Below are 17,124 nucleotides of genomic sequence, written 5' to 3' on the forward strand. Positions count from 1 at the left end.
ATTGTACTGAATTTTTGCTAAGTGTGCATAATTGTGTATCGTTTGATTTAACATATTTGAGAATATAATTTTCTTTTGTTTATCAACTCTCGACTCTGACTCATTCTTTGGACCACAGCCGGCGTCTGCTGGCGCACCAAATATGACCACTTCTAAATTGTCCGTGCTTTCGTTGTACAGTCCGGGGGCCGGTACTTCAGCCCTTGAAATTATCCTGGCGATCGCCTTCCAAATTAACGGGACATGTGACAATTATTCTGCCATCAACGACAGGATTCTTTTTGGTGCACAGAGTGTTCAAAGTAGTAAGAAAGAGCCTCGAGTCGTCGATAGTGCTTTCGGAACGATTTTTGTGTGCTGCTCAGTGTTCTCGTTAACGAATGAGCAGAGAGTGTTTCTATAGACTGAGTTAGGCAGATATCTTGTGCACGCGGCTAGAATTTTATTTGAGTTGCACCGTGGATCTGGAGAAGTTAGTAGCTCTTGGTGAGAAGATGGGTCTTTCTGGCGCTAAACTACGGAAGTGGGTGAGCCAGGAGGAGAAAGAGGTGGTGGAGAGAGAGATGCTGGCAGCTATTATGGCCAAGCAAAAAAAGCAGCTATGTTGGAGAAGGAGAGAGAGAGAGAGAGAGGTTTGCAGCTGAGAGGTCTAAGGAGGATAAAGCAGCTCAGTTGTAGAGAGAAAGGCTTGCAGCTGGGAGGGCGAAAGAAGAAAGAGAAGTGGAGATGGCTGAAAGGGAACGGCAGCGACAGCAGGAGATGCAACTCGAGCGGCTTCGTTTGCAACAGCGAAGCGAAACTCCCGTCCAGGCTAGAGTCGATAGCAGCGAACGGGAAGATCGTGGCTTCTGCTTGAACCCAAGCAAGCTGCTCGTAGCATTTGACAAAAGGAAGGACGACCTTGACGCGTACCTTCACAGATTTGAGACGATTGCAAGGAACCATAATTGTCCGGACATCGATGGGCAACTGCTCTGAGTACTTTTTTGAGTGGCGAAGCACTCAGTATGTACGGTGGGCTGACGCCAACCGATGCAGCCAACCATACAAAGGTGAAAGCTGTTTTACTGAAGCAATTTATATTTACTGTCGAAGGTTTCCGGGACAAATTTTGAACAGAAAAACCAGCTGATCGTGAGATGGCTACGCAGTACACCACCCTACTTAGCCATTATTTTGACAGATGGATTGAACTTTCACGCACCGCGCAGGAGTATGATGAGCTTAGAAAGCTCCTTATTGAAGAACAATTTCTCACCAGTTGCCACTGAAGCCTGTCGCTGTACTCTAAAGAGAGGAGAGCTGAATCACTTGGAGACATGCTTGAATTGGCCGACCAACTCTAGAAAGCACGAGGTGTCGCAAATCTGGCCAAGGTTGAGAAAAAATGTCCCGAAAATTCGAACAAATCAGCGCCCGAACAACAGAAGCGTGCACCGGAAAGTGTTCCAAGATCTATTTCGTGTAACAAAGTGGGTCGTCGCGCTAGCAGCTGTCGAACTAACTTTACGAGCCCTACTGTTGTAAAATGTTTCAAATGTGTTCAGACTGGGCACAAGGCAGACACATGTCGTAGCGGAGCGAGTAAAACACACCAAGTACCCGGTGTGCAAGCGGCACCGAAAGCCGATGATGATGATGTCACGGACGGATGCGTACAGTTGAAAAATGGGAAGAAACTGCCTATTGTGGGCGTGTAATGACAAAAAGGCCAAAAGGTGTTGCGGAGAGAATGTCAAAGCTACACGGAAAAATTGCGGGCAAGAAGATTACACTGTTGAGGGACACCAAAAGTTCCACTGTTATTGTGAGGAGAAACTTGGTACGAGAAGGGGAGTTAACAAGCAGAACTAAGTTGGTTCGCCTAATCAATGGTTCGGTTCGGGTGCTTCCTGAAGCTGAGGTTGATATTGAAACTCCCTACTTCAGTGGGAAGGTTACTCCGCTGTGTATCATGACCCTCCTATACGACCGCCCCGCCGCGGTGGTCTAGTGGCTAAGGTACTCGGCTGCTGACCCGCAGGGCGCCGGTTTGAATCCCGGCTGCGGCGGCTGCATTTCCGATGGAGGCGGAAATGTTGTAGGCCCGTGTGCTCAGATTTGGGTGCACGTTAAAGAACCCCAGGTGGTCTAAATTTCCGGAGCCCTCCACTATGGCGTCTCTCATAATCATATAGTGGTTTTGGGACGTTAAACCCCACATATCAATCAAATCCTATACGACCTCATCATCGGAAACATCGATGGGGCTCGAAGGCCGAACGATCCGGAACGTTTCGGGGAAGACCCGAAGACAGTGCCCTCGCTGACACAGGGACTGCGAGATACAGTAGAGGAGCGTCCCGCGACGGATTCCACCCGAGCTCAAGGTGAAGCCCGGTTACAAAAGACAGTGAATTGAGGGATCATGGCTTTGAACGAGAGAACGTGCCATGCAGCTTGAACTGCGGCCCAACGACCTCAGCCGACCAACAGTGAAAAGGTGACGAAGTCGGCCTGTCAGACCCAAAGTCATGACGTAAACAAGCTGGTCAATAATCAGATAAGATTGTTTGATTGTGATTTCCCGTTAACGGTGTCTAAAGTGTGAACAATAGCTGAGACATTGTCTCAGATATAAGAATAAGAAGAGATCGGGCGAGTACCGCAAGCATGGGCGTAAGGGCAGAACAAAGTGCACAGGATAGGAGATCGGGTTGGATTTGCATGCGTGTGGCAGTGTTGAGTGCAATAAGCTGCGCTATTCTTGTTGTTATCCTGGGTCACAAGTGTCAAAGTGTTTGTGACGGTGACGTGATGTTATCGATATGATTGTACAATTGTTGTAAAGAGAAACTTTTGTACGTCTGAGTTGTTTGAAATGTGTGATTGAGTGTTGTACTCAAGTACCAGTGGTTATAATTTATGTATTATGGAATTGAATTGCAATGCGAAATTGTATCGAGTGCTCTGTTGTGAATGTGACATGCCATGAGCGACGGACTATATGACGGACATTATTTGTGTGGTGACCGTTCATGCTCATTTGTGTGGTTTTGAATATTACGTGATAATATTCTTAAAGTTGGGGGCAGCGTCACAAAATAGCGCTCAGAAAAGCGCGTGCCACAAAATTCTGGCAATGGTGACAGTAACAGGTGCCAGAAAGATGCGTCAAAGTCAATGCTAAAGAAGAAAAAACAAGTAATCAAAGATTCCCCAGGCGCGCCTACTCTTCCCCTCGGAAACGTAGTTTCGCCGACCAACCTCCTGACATCGGCCGCCAAGCAGGCCCTGGAAAGGTTTCGGAGGAAAAGGGCGCGGTGATGCAGAGTAGTGGTGGTAGTGGTTAGAGTATGAGAAAAGGCACCTAATTTTCGCAACCCGGTCGGCAGCATGGCGCAGTGCCTGGTTGCAGAGTTGCGTAGCGTGTCGAAGACGGCTCTCGAAACGTCTCGCCCTTTCCCCAGCCCTAACTGTGCATCGCGCCAACAAAACGATTAGGATTTTCTGGATTCTAGCGCGACAGGTATTTAAGCGAGCAGCGTAGAAGGGGAATCAGGAGATGAAGACAGTTTACGCCGATGTGTGTAGGGAGAAGATGAAGACAGTTTTGCGCAAGTGTGCGCAGGGTTTTTTTCCCTAGTTTTGGTGAAGGCTTTTGTCGTCAGTAACAAAACACATAATGAAGAGGGTTTCTGACTGAAGGGCGAAGGCTGGTGATATCAGCGGAAGAATAGTGCAAGTCTACCGCCAGAGAGCGAAGACGCGTCCTGCAATCGCAACGAGTGAGAAGCCGACGTGTTTCGGGCGAAGAAGTTTGGTGCTTGGAGTGCGGACATTTGAAGACGAGGTTTCCTAGAAGACGAACTTCAGGGGCAGGGGATCGACAACAGCGCTGGTCTTTGAGTGAGTCTTTTTCTAGGAAATAATTATCTCATTTTGATCCAAGAACTTTGGACTGAATCAGTGTCTTGGTTCTTTGATGCATGTGGTTGCAATGTAGCACGTAATGTTGTTTGTGTTCGTTGTTTCGAGTGTATCTGATTATACTGTGTAGTCTGTTGTTACATTGGTGAAATATTTACTGAAATACTGTCTAGTGTGCATATTTGTGTATCGTTTGATCTGCCATATTTGAGAATATATTTTTGTTTTGTTGATCAACTCTCAGCTCTGACTCGTTCTTTGGACCACAGCCGGCGTCTGCTGGCGCGCCAAGTATAACCACTTCTGAATTGTCCATGCTTTCGTGGTGCAGTTCAGGGGGCCTGTATTTCAGCCCTTGGAATTATCCTGGCGATTGCCTCCCTAATTAACGGGACCGGTGACAACAATTCTAGGAAGCCGCTACCATTCACAAAAAACAAAATGAGTTCATGGTGATGCTTCTTTCCTGCCTTTGATCTAATAAATGCCGTGTTCGTTTGTGAAAACAGAGAAATCATTGTATTTCTGTTATTTACACACGAAAGATATTGCTTTTGAGACTTGACAATAAACTTTTGACATGTGCCGAAGAACATTGTTCCTTTTCATATTTTCTAACATTTCGGATAAATGTGGACAAAAATGTGTTTTTCAGATTGTTCAAAATTGCCGGAAATTCGGCATCTCAAGATGCTCTGATATTTGCACGTTCTCAGTGCAGAGAGGTTTCTGGTAAAACCACATACAGTCGAACACGACACAGGTACGTTATTAGCGTCCGCCTTCCATCGCTTCGGGGTCTCCTCACAGCTGCCGTAGCCGTTGCACATTCTCCAGTATTCTCTCATTATATACGTATACTCGGCGTCTTTGTCTCACTGGCGTCAGTTCACAGCCGGTCGTTGGGGGTGACAGTTGACTTAATTTTTAATGAACGAGTGGCGTGTACTAGGATTTGCCGAACTTCCGTGGCACATGACAGTTCATTATGATTGTGGTTTTTCGATACGCCACAGTAGCACATACCAATCAAGATGAAACTTTACTGGCGTACCACACACATCACAGCTAGCTTAAACAGATTGGCTGTTTTAAGAAGTTGGTGCAGCTTGCACCGAGTCTGCCTCGAGGCTGGGTCACAGCAGTGCTGGTAGGCACACTTCGGCTTTTGTTAACCATCTGTGCAGAATGCATGAGTGCTCACTGGTCGCGTGCCAGTTTATGACGGTGATAGTCTTCTATCCTCGACACACGACCATAACAGCCCTGCTGCGAAATTCCCACAGGGCGTATGTGCCGCACAAGTTGGGGGAAATCTCGCTAAGTCTCCCCTTCTCCTGTGGACTATCTGTAAAAATTTCCCGTAAGCAACATACGGCAAACCTGGATCATTACAGTGCTGCTGTAAACAATGTCAACATTAGCCAAAAGCGGTTACCAGCATTTGAAGTTAGTAAGGCGCTCGTTGCGTCAACCCTATTTCTTTGAGTACAACGTGCCCTCCATATAGCACTTACCCGTAATTAAAAAACACGAGAAAATAAAAGCTAAACATCTTCCCTGCGTATTGCCGTAAGTTGCTTTCTGTGCATTATTACAAAGGAGTGCAGCTGAGTCAACTTTCGCATCAAAAATACTGTAACTTTTCGGTAACTTTCATAATGAGTCGTAAAACGGAGGCAATTTATTTCTAGCTAAAAAAAGTGCTAATGAAAGAAGTGCAGCGCGTAGTTATTGATCCCGTAGTAACGATTGGGTACTGATAATGCAACAAGGGGACGATTCGATATATGTAATATTGATTAGCATGACCAGTATATAACCCAATTCAAAACGGGTGCACAGCAAGCCAACTTTCAGAGCTGCCCAGTAGTCACCACCCATGGTACGCCCCATCTGATCACGTGACTACACGAAATGGTGACAAGAGTGTCAGCCGACATTTCGTCTAGTAGGTGGAAACGCGTAGGCATGGGTGTTGCGCAGTTGTCACTCCGAAATTATACACTTTTGAGACTACAGAACGAAATGGCAATAGAATGGGGACAACGCTTATATGAATCATCCGAGTATAGAATGAAGTGCCTTTTGCTCGGATAGGAATGAGAATAGAAGAACGCCTTTTTCAAGAAATACAGCACGTATTTGCGTACGCGCTGTTTTTCACATTTGAAACTTTACTAAGCCACAACGCATTATCAAGGTCCGCCTTTGGTTAGCCAGAGTAATGTGTAAGCGTGGCGAAAACTGCTAAGATCTGCCAGTTTGTAACATAGAAACCGATGCATAAGTTAGTGTACTAGCAAACGCGTTATCCCAAGAGATAGTGACTGGAGAAAGAAATTAAACCTGCGCGTTGGTTTCTATTGATATCCCCACACGAAAGGGCGAATATTTCATGCACAGCCTCATATTTATCTCACGAACAGTTCAGTACCCGACACACGTAAATAACCTTCGCCACCTGCGTGCGCGTGAACGCAGAACGTTGCCCTCACCCAATCCATGCTTGCAAGGCGCATTTGACAAGCGTCAGTGCTGGCGAGCAGTGTGTCCTTGTGTTTCGTACTTGACGCAAAGGGTGCCCCAGCGGTGCACTGCTTCAACTGATACCAGCAGACCTAGAGGGTAGTTTTCTGCGTACTCGCGACTACTCCATACGCGTGTCGAAACTGCTTAGTCTTCTTGAACACTACTTCTGTCAGCACTAAAACACGTCATGTCGTAATTTTAGCATTAACACATTTGAGCTTAAACAATAATAGAACATCATCATTCGCTCAAACGTACAAACCACGCAAATACAATAAGTAGCAGGAGAACTGCCGCTATGTTAATAAGTGGTGGTTGGGCTGCACAAAATGTGTTACCAGGGTTCTACCCCTCGACCTTGGTAACGTGTTGTGCGTACTTTTGAAGTTCTCAATTCATCTGACGATATCAGCTTTACGGGGCGTTCATTCTTACCTCGACTGAACTAAGATACCTTTAATATGTTGAGGAATTGCAGGAATCGAATTGAACTGCCCGTTCATTCAGGGAGTGAGAATGGGCTAAGTTTTTTTTTAATTCCGAGAAACTCAGAGGAATGAAATTGTTGGAAGCTCTAATTCCCCGCAATGGACTTAGAATATAATTCCCCACCCAAATTATTGACGCCACCATCTTCAGCGTCCACAGGCGACGATGAAAACCATGAGGAATATGGAACCGCTGTTGTAATTCGAGACGTGGCATATCAGTTTTCATTCCATCCTCTTCAGAACAGGGATTCTGACACCAACGCCAGACCGAACAGCGGCGAGGAGGCAGCTGGAAACGCGCGCTTGTGTGACGTTGGTTGGTAAGACATGTGACAATTATGCGCATGAACACGGCATGCGTTTCACTTGTTCGTGATGACCGTAGCATCGAGTAATCACACTCTCGATCGCTAATCCACGAGAAATTGCATGAATCGGCACAACAAAAACGTAGGGTTCACACGAATGCCCTTCACGAACCAAGCAAAATAAAACGAGTGAAACCGTGGTCAGGCAGGCAGCCGTTACTGTCATACGGTACAACAAGCAGGTTCTTTGATGACCACACAAATTGTTGACGTCATCGTTTCTAGCTCGCCGTCACTCACGCACCCGAGGCGCACGTCAAACTACTATCGATGTCGCATGGTGCTAAACGCGCCATCGAGCCTTTGGACGCTCTTCGCCTTCAAAATAGAATAACTTCTACGTAGCGGATACCGTTCGTACTTCACTAAAGAAACTCAACCATATCAAACTACAGAATGAACGCTAGAACTCAAGTTTGAAATTTGGTGTCACGGCTCTTTTGAAGGGCTCGTTTTATTTATTTATTTATTTATTCATTTATTTATTTATTTATTTATTTATTTGTTTGTTTGTTTGTTTATTTATTTATTTATTTATTTATGAATACCGCAAACCTAACATAGGGTTTGGGCAGGGTGGATATACATTTGATAAGTTTACAAATTGGCAAACAAATAAATATAAAACAGGTAAGGCATTTACACACTTTCAGAACGAAAAAAAAAAGAACCGTGGTTTTAATAAACCGGCATAAGAACATACAGAGAAATGAGCGCTACATTCAAGATGATCACAAGTGAAGAATGGTTACAGTGATTCGAATAAACAACAGGAGGACATGTCACAGAAATTAGACACTCGCTGCTAGAGCTGCGCAGCAAAAAGGTTCAAGGATGACTGGGAAACAACTTCGTTACTAAGGTTATTCCATTCGGTAATTGTCCTAGGAAAGAACGAATACTTGAATGTCTTATTACGGGTGGAAAATGGGGTCATTGTAAAGGCATGCATCTGCCTTGTGGTATATCTTGTGGACAAATGAAGTATATGTGATAAGTCTAACTTGAAATAACCTTTAACTAACCTAAAGAAAAATTTCAATCTCAATACTTTATTTCTTTGTGTAGATGTTGGGAGGTTAGCTTTTGCTAAGAAACCGGTTATTGAAGTACGGCCTAAAGTGTTATAAATAAACCAAACAGCTCTTTTTTGAATTTTTTCCATTTCGCTGATATTTTTTCTGGTGTAAGGGTACCAAATTATGGATGAATAATCTAAAGTAGATTGAACAATTGCGTTAAAAGCAACAAGGCGAACGGCGGGAGGGGAGTGCTTAAGAGCTCGTCTAAGATAAAATAATTTGTAATTGCACGAGCTTGTTACAGTGTTAATATGTCTCGTCCAGTTAAGGTCATTCGAAATCCAAAGACGATGGTACTTGTAGTGTTGTACCTCCTGCAAAAAAACATTATTGGCTGAATATGCAAAATGAAGAGTGTTACGTTTGTGAGAAATTTTCATGAAAACGGTTTTTTTTAAATTAACTGACATCTGCCGTTTGTCGCACCAACGAATGACCTTTTGAAATGCATCGTTTAAATGAATTTGATCAGCATGGTTTTCTATTTCCGAGTACAGGATGCAATCATCCGCATATAACTTAACTTTTACAGGTATATCATGTGATATATCATTTATAAACAATAAAAAGAGGAGGGGTCCAAGCACAGAGCCTCGGGGAACACCCGAGTCAACCGGTACTGTACGAGAACAATGGTCATTGAAAAAGACGTATTGTTTTCGATTGGAAAGATAACCGGAAATCCAATTTAGAAGCTGAGTATTCTTAAGAATTAAATCCAATTTGAAGAGTAATTTATTGTGAGAGACCGTATCGAAAGCCTTAGAAAAATCTATAAAAATTGCATCTGCCTGTTTTCCGGAGTTTATAGATAGTGCGAAATCATGAACTATAGTTACCAGCTGAGTACAAGTAGAAAATCCTTTCCTGAATCCGTGTTGTGAACCTGACAAAATATTGTGCTTATCTAGGAATTCTGAAATATGCGTATGTATTATATGCTCAAGTAGCTTACAGGAAGTTGAAATTAATGATATCGGCCGATAGTTAATAACAGAACGAGGATTTCCACTCTTATGTAGGGGCTTGACTTTAGCAGTTATCCAGTCATCCGGAACTTGACCATCTTTCAGAGATTTAGAAAAAAGCATTGTTAGGTACTTCGAAACCCCTTGTGTATAGCGTTTTAGGAACTCATTCGGTACTCCATCAGGAACTGAAGATTTTTTAACATCAAGCTTTGAAAGTAAATTAAAAACTTCCTCTTCACTTATGACAATATCCGATAGGGGTGGGCCTGCCAGATCAAATGTTTCCAGGACTCCATTATCCTTTGTAAAAACAGACTAAAAATGATCATTGAAAGCATTAATAATAACAGAGGAATCACTAGTTTCCACACCGTCAAATTCAAAAACATCAGTAGTCACAGGATTGGGCGAAATTAAACTCCAGAACCTCTCGGGAGACGAAGACATGAGCCTCGGGAGTTGTTGGCCATAATAGCGCTCCTTGTCAGACAATACATTTGCTTTTAGTTGAGAAGCCAGTTCATAAATTCTTTGTTGGAGGATACCTACGTCTTTAGAGTACCATCTCTGAGTTTTTATACGTTTGAGCCGTCTTCGCAACTGCAACGTTTCCCGAGAAATCCTGGGGTTCTTTCCTTTCAATTTTTTACAATGCGTGGAACAAATCTTTCAATACACACATTTATAAGGTCCTTGAAACATTTCCACAAATAATGAATATCAGCAGTGCAACTCAGAAAAGAATCAAAATTTAAATGATAGTAAGCCAATATTGAAGTATCATCTGCACGTTAAAAGTTTGGGAACGAGACCCTCTTGCAATTTTTTTTAAAACAACATCAGAAAGCGTAAGTATCACAGCCTGATGATCAGATATTCCAGGGAGAACAGAGCAGCTAGCTTGAGCAGAGATTGAGCCACTAATGAAAAAGAGATCTAGAATTGAACAAGAGTTTGCCTGTATTCGAGTGAATTCATCAACGACTTGCATCAAGTCAAAAGAAAACGCTATATCGATCATTCTATCACCAATTTTATAGTTAGGTTGTTGCAAAGAGAAAGGTGGCAAGTTAACATGCGGCAAATTAAAATCTCCAGCTAGAATTATTCGATCCTCAGACTTCACATGCGCGACAAGGTAATTGTGTAGTTCATCCAGAACATCCATGGAGGAATTGGGTGGACGATAAATAGACCCAATAACATACCTGGTCTTTCCGCAATGCGCTTTGCAAAATATGCCCTCTACACTATGTATGTCACGCATTTTTGTAATTTTCAATGACTGTCTAAACAGGATCGCCACCTCACCGCCTCTACTCCCATGGTCATTACGGTACACGCGGTAGCCCCGAGGAACAAATTCACTATGAAGTATGTTATCGTGCAACCATGTTTCGGTTAGGATAGCAATATGGGGACTATAGGCCAGGAGGGTTCCTTCTAATTCTGTGGTTTTGCTAATAATACTTCTACAGTTTAATTCAGCGACTGAAGACTGCACATGCTCCGTCATTTTCCATTCTTCCTTAGCTTAACACGTGCATTTTTTTCTTCATCCCAACTAAACAAGTTCCCATCCACACTCAGTCGGTTGTAGAGAAGCTTTACTTTAGCACCGTTCTCTCTCACTTTTTCCGAACTTTTCCACAGATTTCTGCGTGCCTCACGAACCCTGTATGAAAAACCCTCAGAAAAGGACAATACCGAGCCCTTTAACTTGTGTGTAACTTTCAAAACAGACATATTTTCACGATAATCAATAAACTTTAGAATAACTGGTCTGTCTTTGTTTTCAATTATGCGGCCAAGCCTGTGGCATCTTTCAATAGTAATTGCCCTTACACCTAGTTTATTCTCGAGGATTTCATTGACGCTATCCTGGAGTGTCTGAGGTGTTTCCTTGGGGGGTTCTTTTAGGCCATAAATGATTAAGTTATTTCTAAGGCTCCGATTTTCAAAATCATCAACTTTGTCTTCAAGGGATGTTAGTTTTTGTTGCATTTCAGTCATAGAATCTTCAATATCTTTCACTTCTTTAGGCAATAAATAAAGTTTATTCATGTGACGCTCAATGGCATCAACTCGTTCTGCTAGCGTGCCAAATTTTTCTGCTATATCTTTCTGATTGGCCTGTACTTTGTCAATAGCTGCTTTCATTGTTTTTTGGCCAGCGAGTAGCTCAGATAGCATTTCCTTTTCCGTAAGAGGACCAGGATTAGCCTCAACTTCACCGCAAACCAACAGATCAAGAGGTATAGGTGCAACACGAGCAAAAAAAAAGCTTTAGACACAGTGGGCAAGGCAGCAGCAGCAGGAAACAGTTATCATTACGATAACATGGAGCAGGAAAGTACCTACTAACCTGTATCGCAAAGCAAAGCGGATTACTGAGCATGCTGCCTTCTCTGTTGCTGACAAGCCCACTTCCGTGGAATGAGTTTTCTTATCAGGCATGATGCTAATGAGAACTGACAACGATGGCAAGGAAAGTACAGGAGATTTTACTTGTAGTAAATGTAATGTAAGTGTGAAGAAAGAAAAGTGGACGAAAAGTTAACTCAGTCTTGGCAGGGACCAAAAGACCTTCGAATAACGTGTTCGATGCTTTACAAACGGAGCTACAGTAGTGGTGATCCCCCCATCCACACTATCTGATATGCATGCGCATGCCAACAGATGGACGTTACATCGTGTTTACCCTAAAGTATGCACTATAGCGTTTGTCAATGTGCAAGCTGTAAAAAAATGGCAGCAGATCCACGAAGTGAATGATGATCATTCGTCCGTCCATTCGTTCTTGCTTCCGTCCGTCCATGCGTCCGTCTGTGTGACCATTCATGCGTCCATCCGCCCGTCCGTGCGTGTGTCTGTTCATGCGTCCGCGTTCGTCCATGCATCCGCCCCTGCGTCCGTTCATGCGTCCATCCATGCATCTGTCTGTGTGTCCATTCGTCAATCTATTCAACACTCCAAGTACGACCATCTCGCATATTTTCATCATATATTCCCCCATGTAGAAGCACCGCCATCCAGCGGACATTCCAAGGACTAAATGAGAGGTGGCCCACGCACACTTTCTTACTGCTTGCGCTTGGGGCCTACTTCCCATTTTTAACCACCTCGAGTTCATTGTATATACTAGTTCAATGTGTTCATGGCACTACGGCATAACGCTCGCTAAACTTTTCTAAAACCAAAGAGGTTACACCCAGCGAGTATAACGGAGCAACCCATTTTTGTCAGATAGCGCTCAATGTACATGCCAATGGCTGCTAATGGGGATCGCAGCGTGCACGTCACTAAAAGTCGAACGCTCCTGTCTCTCGTTCCGCCTTAAGAGCCTTTGGCATGTACATTGAGCACTATCTTTTATTTTTCAACAACGCACAGAAGAAATCTCTCACCGGCACCACCTCGAAGGTCAAAATGGTATACTTGTTACACACTACAACAGCTACGAGGGACGAACGTGTGCCGCTATAAAAAGCTTCGCCCCTCAAAAAGGGCCCCTCACCAGGTCCGACAAGTTTTGAGTGGACGAGCGCAATGCATACACTGGGCATTGCGATCCTGCTGCGAAAATTCGCAACGCTACGCACCGCTGACATGTGTCCTATCGCCAAATGAATGCTGCTTGCCCTTTCTTGCGGGCGTGCTTTCAGAGAATGAGAGGGCACGTACTATCGTCGTCAAATGAAACCCGAACAGCGGCAAGCCTTCGCGATAGTTTAGTGCGTGCCGTCCACTTATCATCACGGACCGGCGCGCGCATCATGTTCGGCACCTCTGCACATAAGTGTGCAGCACCATATCATCACGCAGGCTTGCCGCTGTTCGGGTTTCATTTGACGCAGATAGTACACAATGTAATGGCGATAAGTAGACGGTAGTGCTGTTCAATTGATATGTGGAGTTTAACGTCCCAAAACCACCATATGATTATGAGAGACGCCATAGTGGAGGGTTCAGAAAATTTTGACCACGTGGGGTTCTTTAACGTGCACCAAAATCTGAGCACACGGGCCTACAACGTATCCGCCTCCACCGGAAATGCAGCCGCCGCAGTTGGGATTTGATCCCGCGACCTGCGGGTTAGCAGCCGAGTACCTTAGCCACTAGACCACTGCGACGGGGCGGTAGTGCTGTTTAAATGATTCTTAAATGAAAAGAAGATCAAAGTGAGCTCCGTAACTGTGTCTCAGGGGTAGGACACGTTAACAGCATTGATGATTGATTTATTGATCGATTGATTGATTGGTATAAGGGGTTTAACGTCCCAAAACCACCATTTGATTATGAGAGACGCTGTAGTGGAGGGCTCCGGAAATTTCGACCACCTGGGGCTCTTTAACGTGCACCCAAATCTGAGCACACGGGCCTACAACATTTCCGCCTCCATCGGAAACGCAGCCACCACAGCCGAGGTTTGATCCCGCGACATGCGGGTGAGCAGCCGAGTACCTTAGCCACTAGACCACCGTGGCGGGGCAGTCACCTCAACAGTTGCTCACGAGGGATGGGGGTAAGGAGCGAATAAAAGAGGACAGAAGAATTAAAGGTATAGAGATAGAGAGAGGAGAAAGGAGAGAGCGAAGCTCAGGGACAGCAACATCCGGAAGTAAGGAGAAGATAGGAAAGATGGACATGGTCGCAGAACTCCGAGAATGGGGCCCCACTCAGCGAGAGCTCTTGTCGACGTCAGGAGATGGCGTAGGACGAGCCAGTCGGCCAGAGCTGCGCTGTCGTCGGAGATTGCGGGGGCACAACTGGTCGGCACGAAATCCAGCGAGGACGTCGTTCCTCTACGTATACGACTATGCTATGGAGTCTTGTCACATCTTGCTCCTTATTGGTCGTGGAACAACTTGCAGTGTGTAACTAAAATTCGTTATGTCGCCTGGGGAGGGTCCCTCTAAACGTAGCGCAGTGGTTCAAATAGAAGCGCACAGCGTTGAGCGCACATGCGACGTTAATATTGGACGCCGTGGACATAGTGACGAGGCGTTTCCTAATTTTATTAGTAGTTCTTTATTTACACTAACACCATCAATGACAAATCGCAGATTGGTCAGCAAAAGGGAAGAAATGTTCTTGGCAGGTGGACACTCACGAGGTGATGCGGCCTGCGACGTCTCCGCTGATGTGGGTGTCGTACCAGCCGATTTCCTGGTGGAGCATGGCGCGCATGAAGTAGTAGCGTATGCGAGACGACTGCTTGGTGGCCGATATGCCAAGGCTGCCGATGATGACGACGTTGCTGAGGAGCATCGCCAAGCCCACGAGTGCCATGCGGCCCGCGATCTCCATCGCCTCGCTCTGGAAGCGCCCGATCGTCAGCCTGGCACGGAACGATGCGCGTCGATGTTAATCGATGAATTTTCAAAGTAAATGCGCAACTGAAGCACTTGTGCATAAAACTAAAAAATACCGGTATTGAAATAGTGGTTCTCACACCCGGTTGTAAAATTTGTCATTTTGTTGCTTATTTCAGAAAATAACCTTTCAGACTGGCTTTAGCGCCTTGCAAAATTCTTATATATGTCCCTGCTGTTGCCTATGCTTTCCACAAAAAACATGAATCAGTCGTAGCTAGCACTGCATTAGTAGTGAGATCGTGGTACTTTCAGAAGTATTTCACCAGTGTAGTGCTGCATACTTGCGAAGAGGAAAAAAAAACATTTACCACATCACATAGATGTATAATAAATGCTGTTGCTACACTGCTAGTCGCATCCATCACTGCGCTGTAATTGCTTTTTTAAAAGCAGTATAGCGCCCTGCCACGGTGGTGTAGTGGCTAAGGTACTCGCTGCTGACCCGCAGGTCGTGGGACCGGCGGCGGTGGCTGCTTTCCGATGGAGGCGGAAATGTTGTAGGTCCGTGTGCTCAGATTTGGGTGCACGTTAAAGAACCCCTGGTGGTCGAAATTTCCGGAGCCCTCCACTACGGCGTCTCTCATATTCATATGGTGGTTTTGGGGCGTTAAACCCCACATATCCATCCATATCCATCCAAAAGCAGTATAGCACTTATTATGAATCGGGCAGCCCAATTAAAGCACACTGGCTGCAAACTTTGCGTACCTAGGAAGTGTAGACATTAGGGAAAGTTGCCTACAAAGCACGGTGTAATCGAACGTGAAAACAGACACCGAGAGATCATCAAAAGAATGAGGGACCAAAATGTGACAGCTTCACTGGAAGCAGTGGAGGCCCCCGTCAGTGAACTGCAGAATTGGACAAGTGGTTGCAGCTGATTATCTACTCGGAATAATTCTCAATTCAACGAGTGCCGGTTTTTTTTTATGGTTCGCACGACATATGCTATATTTTATATGTGTCACACGATGAGCGATTGTTCATGAAGTGCCAAGACGACTGCGCTGGGATGTGAGCAAGACGCAGTCTGTAGTAATGAAGCCAATCTTTCTGGCGTCTCTCATTGGTCCATGTAACTGGGCATAGGCAACACAATCCTTACGGGTGCACCTCCTGTACTGCGTCGAATTTGCCGATGAGGCTACCGCGCATCGCCAGGCTCATAGGTGACGAGCAGTCAATCGCGCTCAGCGCAAACACGTATGTCTGGTAAAACAAAAGTACACCATGATTGGCCTTAAACCAGCGAGAAAGCGAAATTTCTATGACGTGCCAGTAAGTAAAAGCAAAACCCAACACCCGATTCAAACAGAGGACCTCGCTATCAAGACAGCAATCATTTCGCGTGTTGCTATAAAAACCTATCCCCGAATAACTTTCGAGGAATTCACTTATGCTCATTTAAGCACGAACATGACATTCAGACTGTATAAAAGCTCTTATAGTGACGGCCATTTTTACGACAGCCCCTGTTAATGTTCCGCTGCAAAGTAGCACTACTAGGGCAGGAATTCCAAACGCTCACGTGAACGGTGGTCGTATAAGTAAGTAGCATGAACAAGTTCTTTTTAAATGGTACTACAGCTTGCTAGTTGCACAATTAAGACAGTTGTGATATTATCGTGTACTTACGTTTCATTCGCATGTTCAACGTAAATGTATGGTATTACAGCGGAGCTGCAAGCGAAAGAGAGATTAGAGAAGTGCGAATTAGGAAAACAAAATAACTATATCCGATGGTAGATAAATTAGTTGGCAACAAACTTGGCGCAAGAAAAGGGTGCTTCTCGACAAACTTTCCTAAAATGAAGCATTTACTTTTTTTATTTTAAAAAACTGCATAAACAAAGTGCTGCTCTGTCGGCCAAATATATTTGCAGCTACAGGCAATGCTCACCTTTGGTTCCCGCAGAGTTCGCTGGCGACCGACTGGAAAATGACGAACTTGCGCAGTAGGTGGCCCATGAGCACAATTAGGGTCGGCATGGAGAAGCCGGTCACTATGGCGACCACGCAGCCGATGGCCGTGAAGCTGCGGTCTTTGAACGAGGAGTACTTGAACTGCGCGACAAAACATTCGTTGAGCAAGCTCACAAACTTGTACGTGCTTAGGTTCGTGTATTTTTATATAGACAGCGTTGTGGTGCTGTGGCCGAAGCATTGGGTACTCAACAACAGATATAGGAATAAGATACTGACTAGGTGTATAAGAAAATGTCATGAAAGTCCTTCATTTCTCTACCTATTTCATTGCAATCAGCTGTAGACGACGCCTCGTGACGAACCTGGAACTCTAGATGCACGTTTACAAAACTTATAATTTGCATTTGCAAGACAACTTGAGCAATAACATTCACACTTTAGCAAAACGTCCTCGACGTTCTCACATT

The 17,124-nt window shown here is 44.8% G+C and overlaps 1 protein-coding gene across 1 annotated transcript in view; it reads right to left on the reverse strand.

Moving 5' to 3' along the window:
* The window catches only part of LOC119177985 (ATP-dependent translocase ABCB1), a 147,324-nt gene that overhangs the window by 111,269 nt on the left and 18,931 nt on the right, over nt 1-17,124 (reverse strand). Inside the window, exons 4-6 of the mRNA XM_075866304.1 lie at nt 16,632-16,795; nt 16,367-16,411; nt 14,467-14,694 (exon numbers count right to left, since the gene is read on the reverse strand). Coding sequence (XP_075722419.1) covers nt 14,467-14,694; nt 16,367-16,411; nt 16,632-16,795 — 437 coding nt within the window. The remainder of the gene's footprint in view (nt 1-14,466; nt 14,695-16,366; nt 16,412-16,631; nt 16,796-17,124) is intronic.

The sequence above is a fragment of the Rhipicephalus microplus genome, chromosome 1, assembly GCF_043290135.1.
Source record: "Rhipicephalus microplus isolate Deutch F79 chromosome 1, USDA_Rmic, whole genome shotgun sequence".
In the NCBI taxonomy this organism is placed as follows: Eukaryota; Metazoa; Arthropoda; class Arachnida; order Ixodida; family Ixodidae; genus Rhipicephalus; species Rhipicephalus microplus.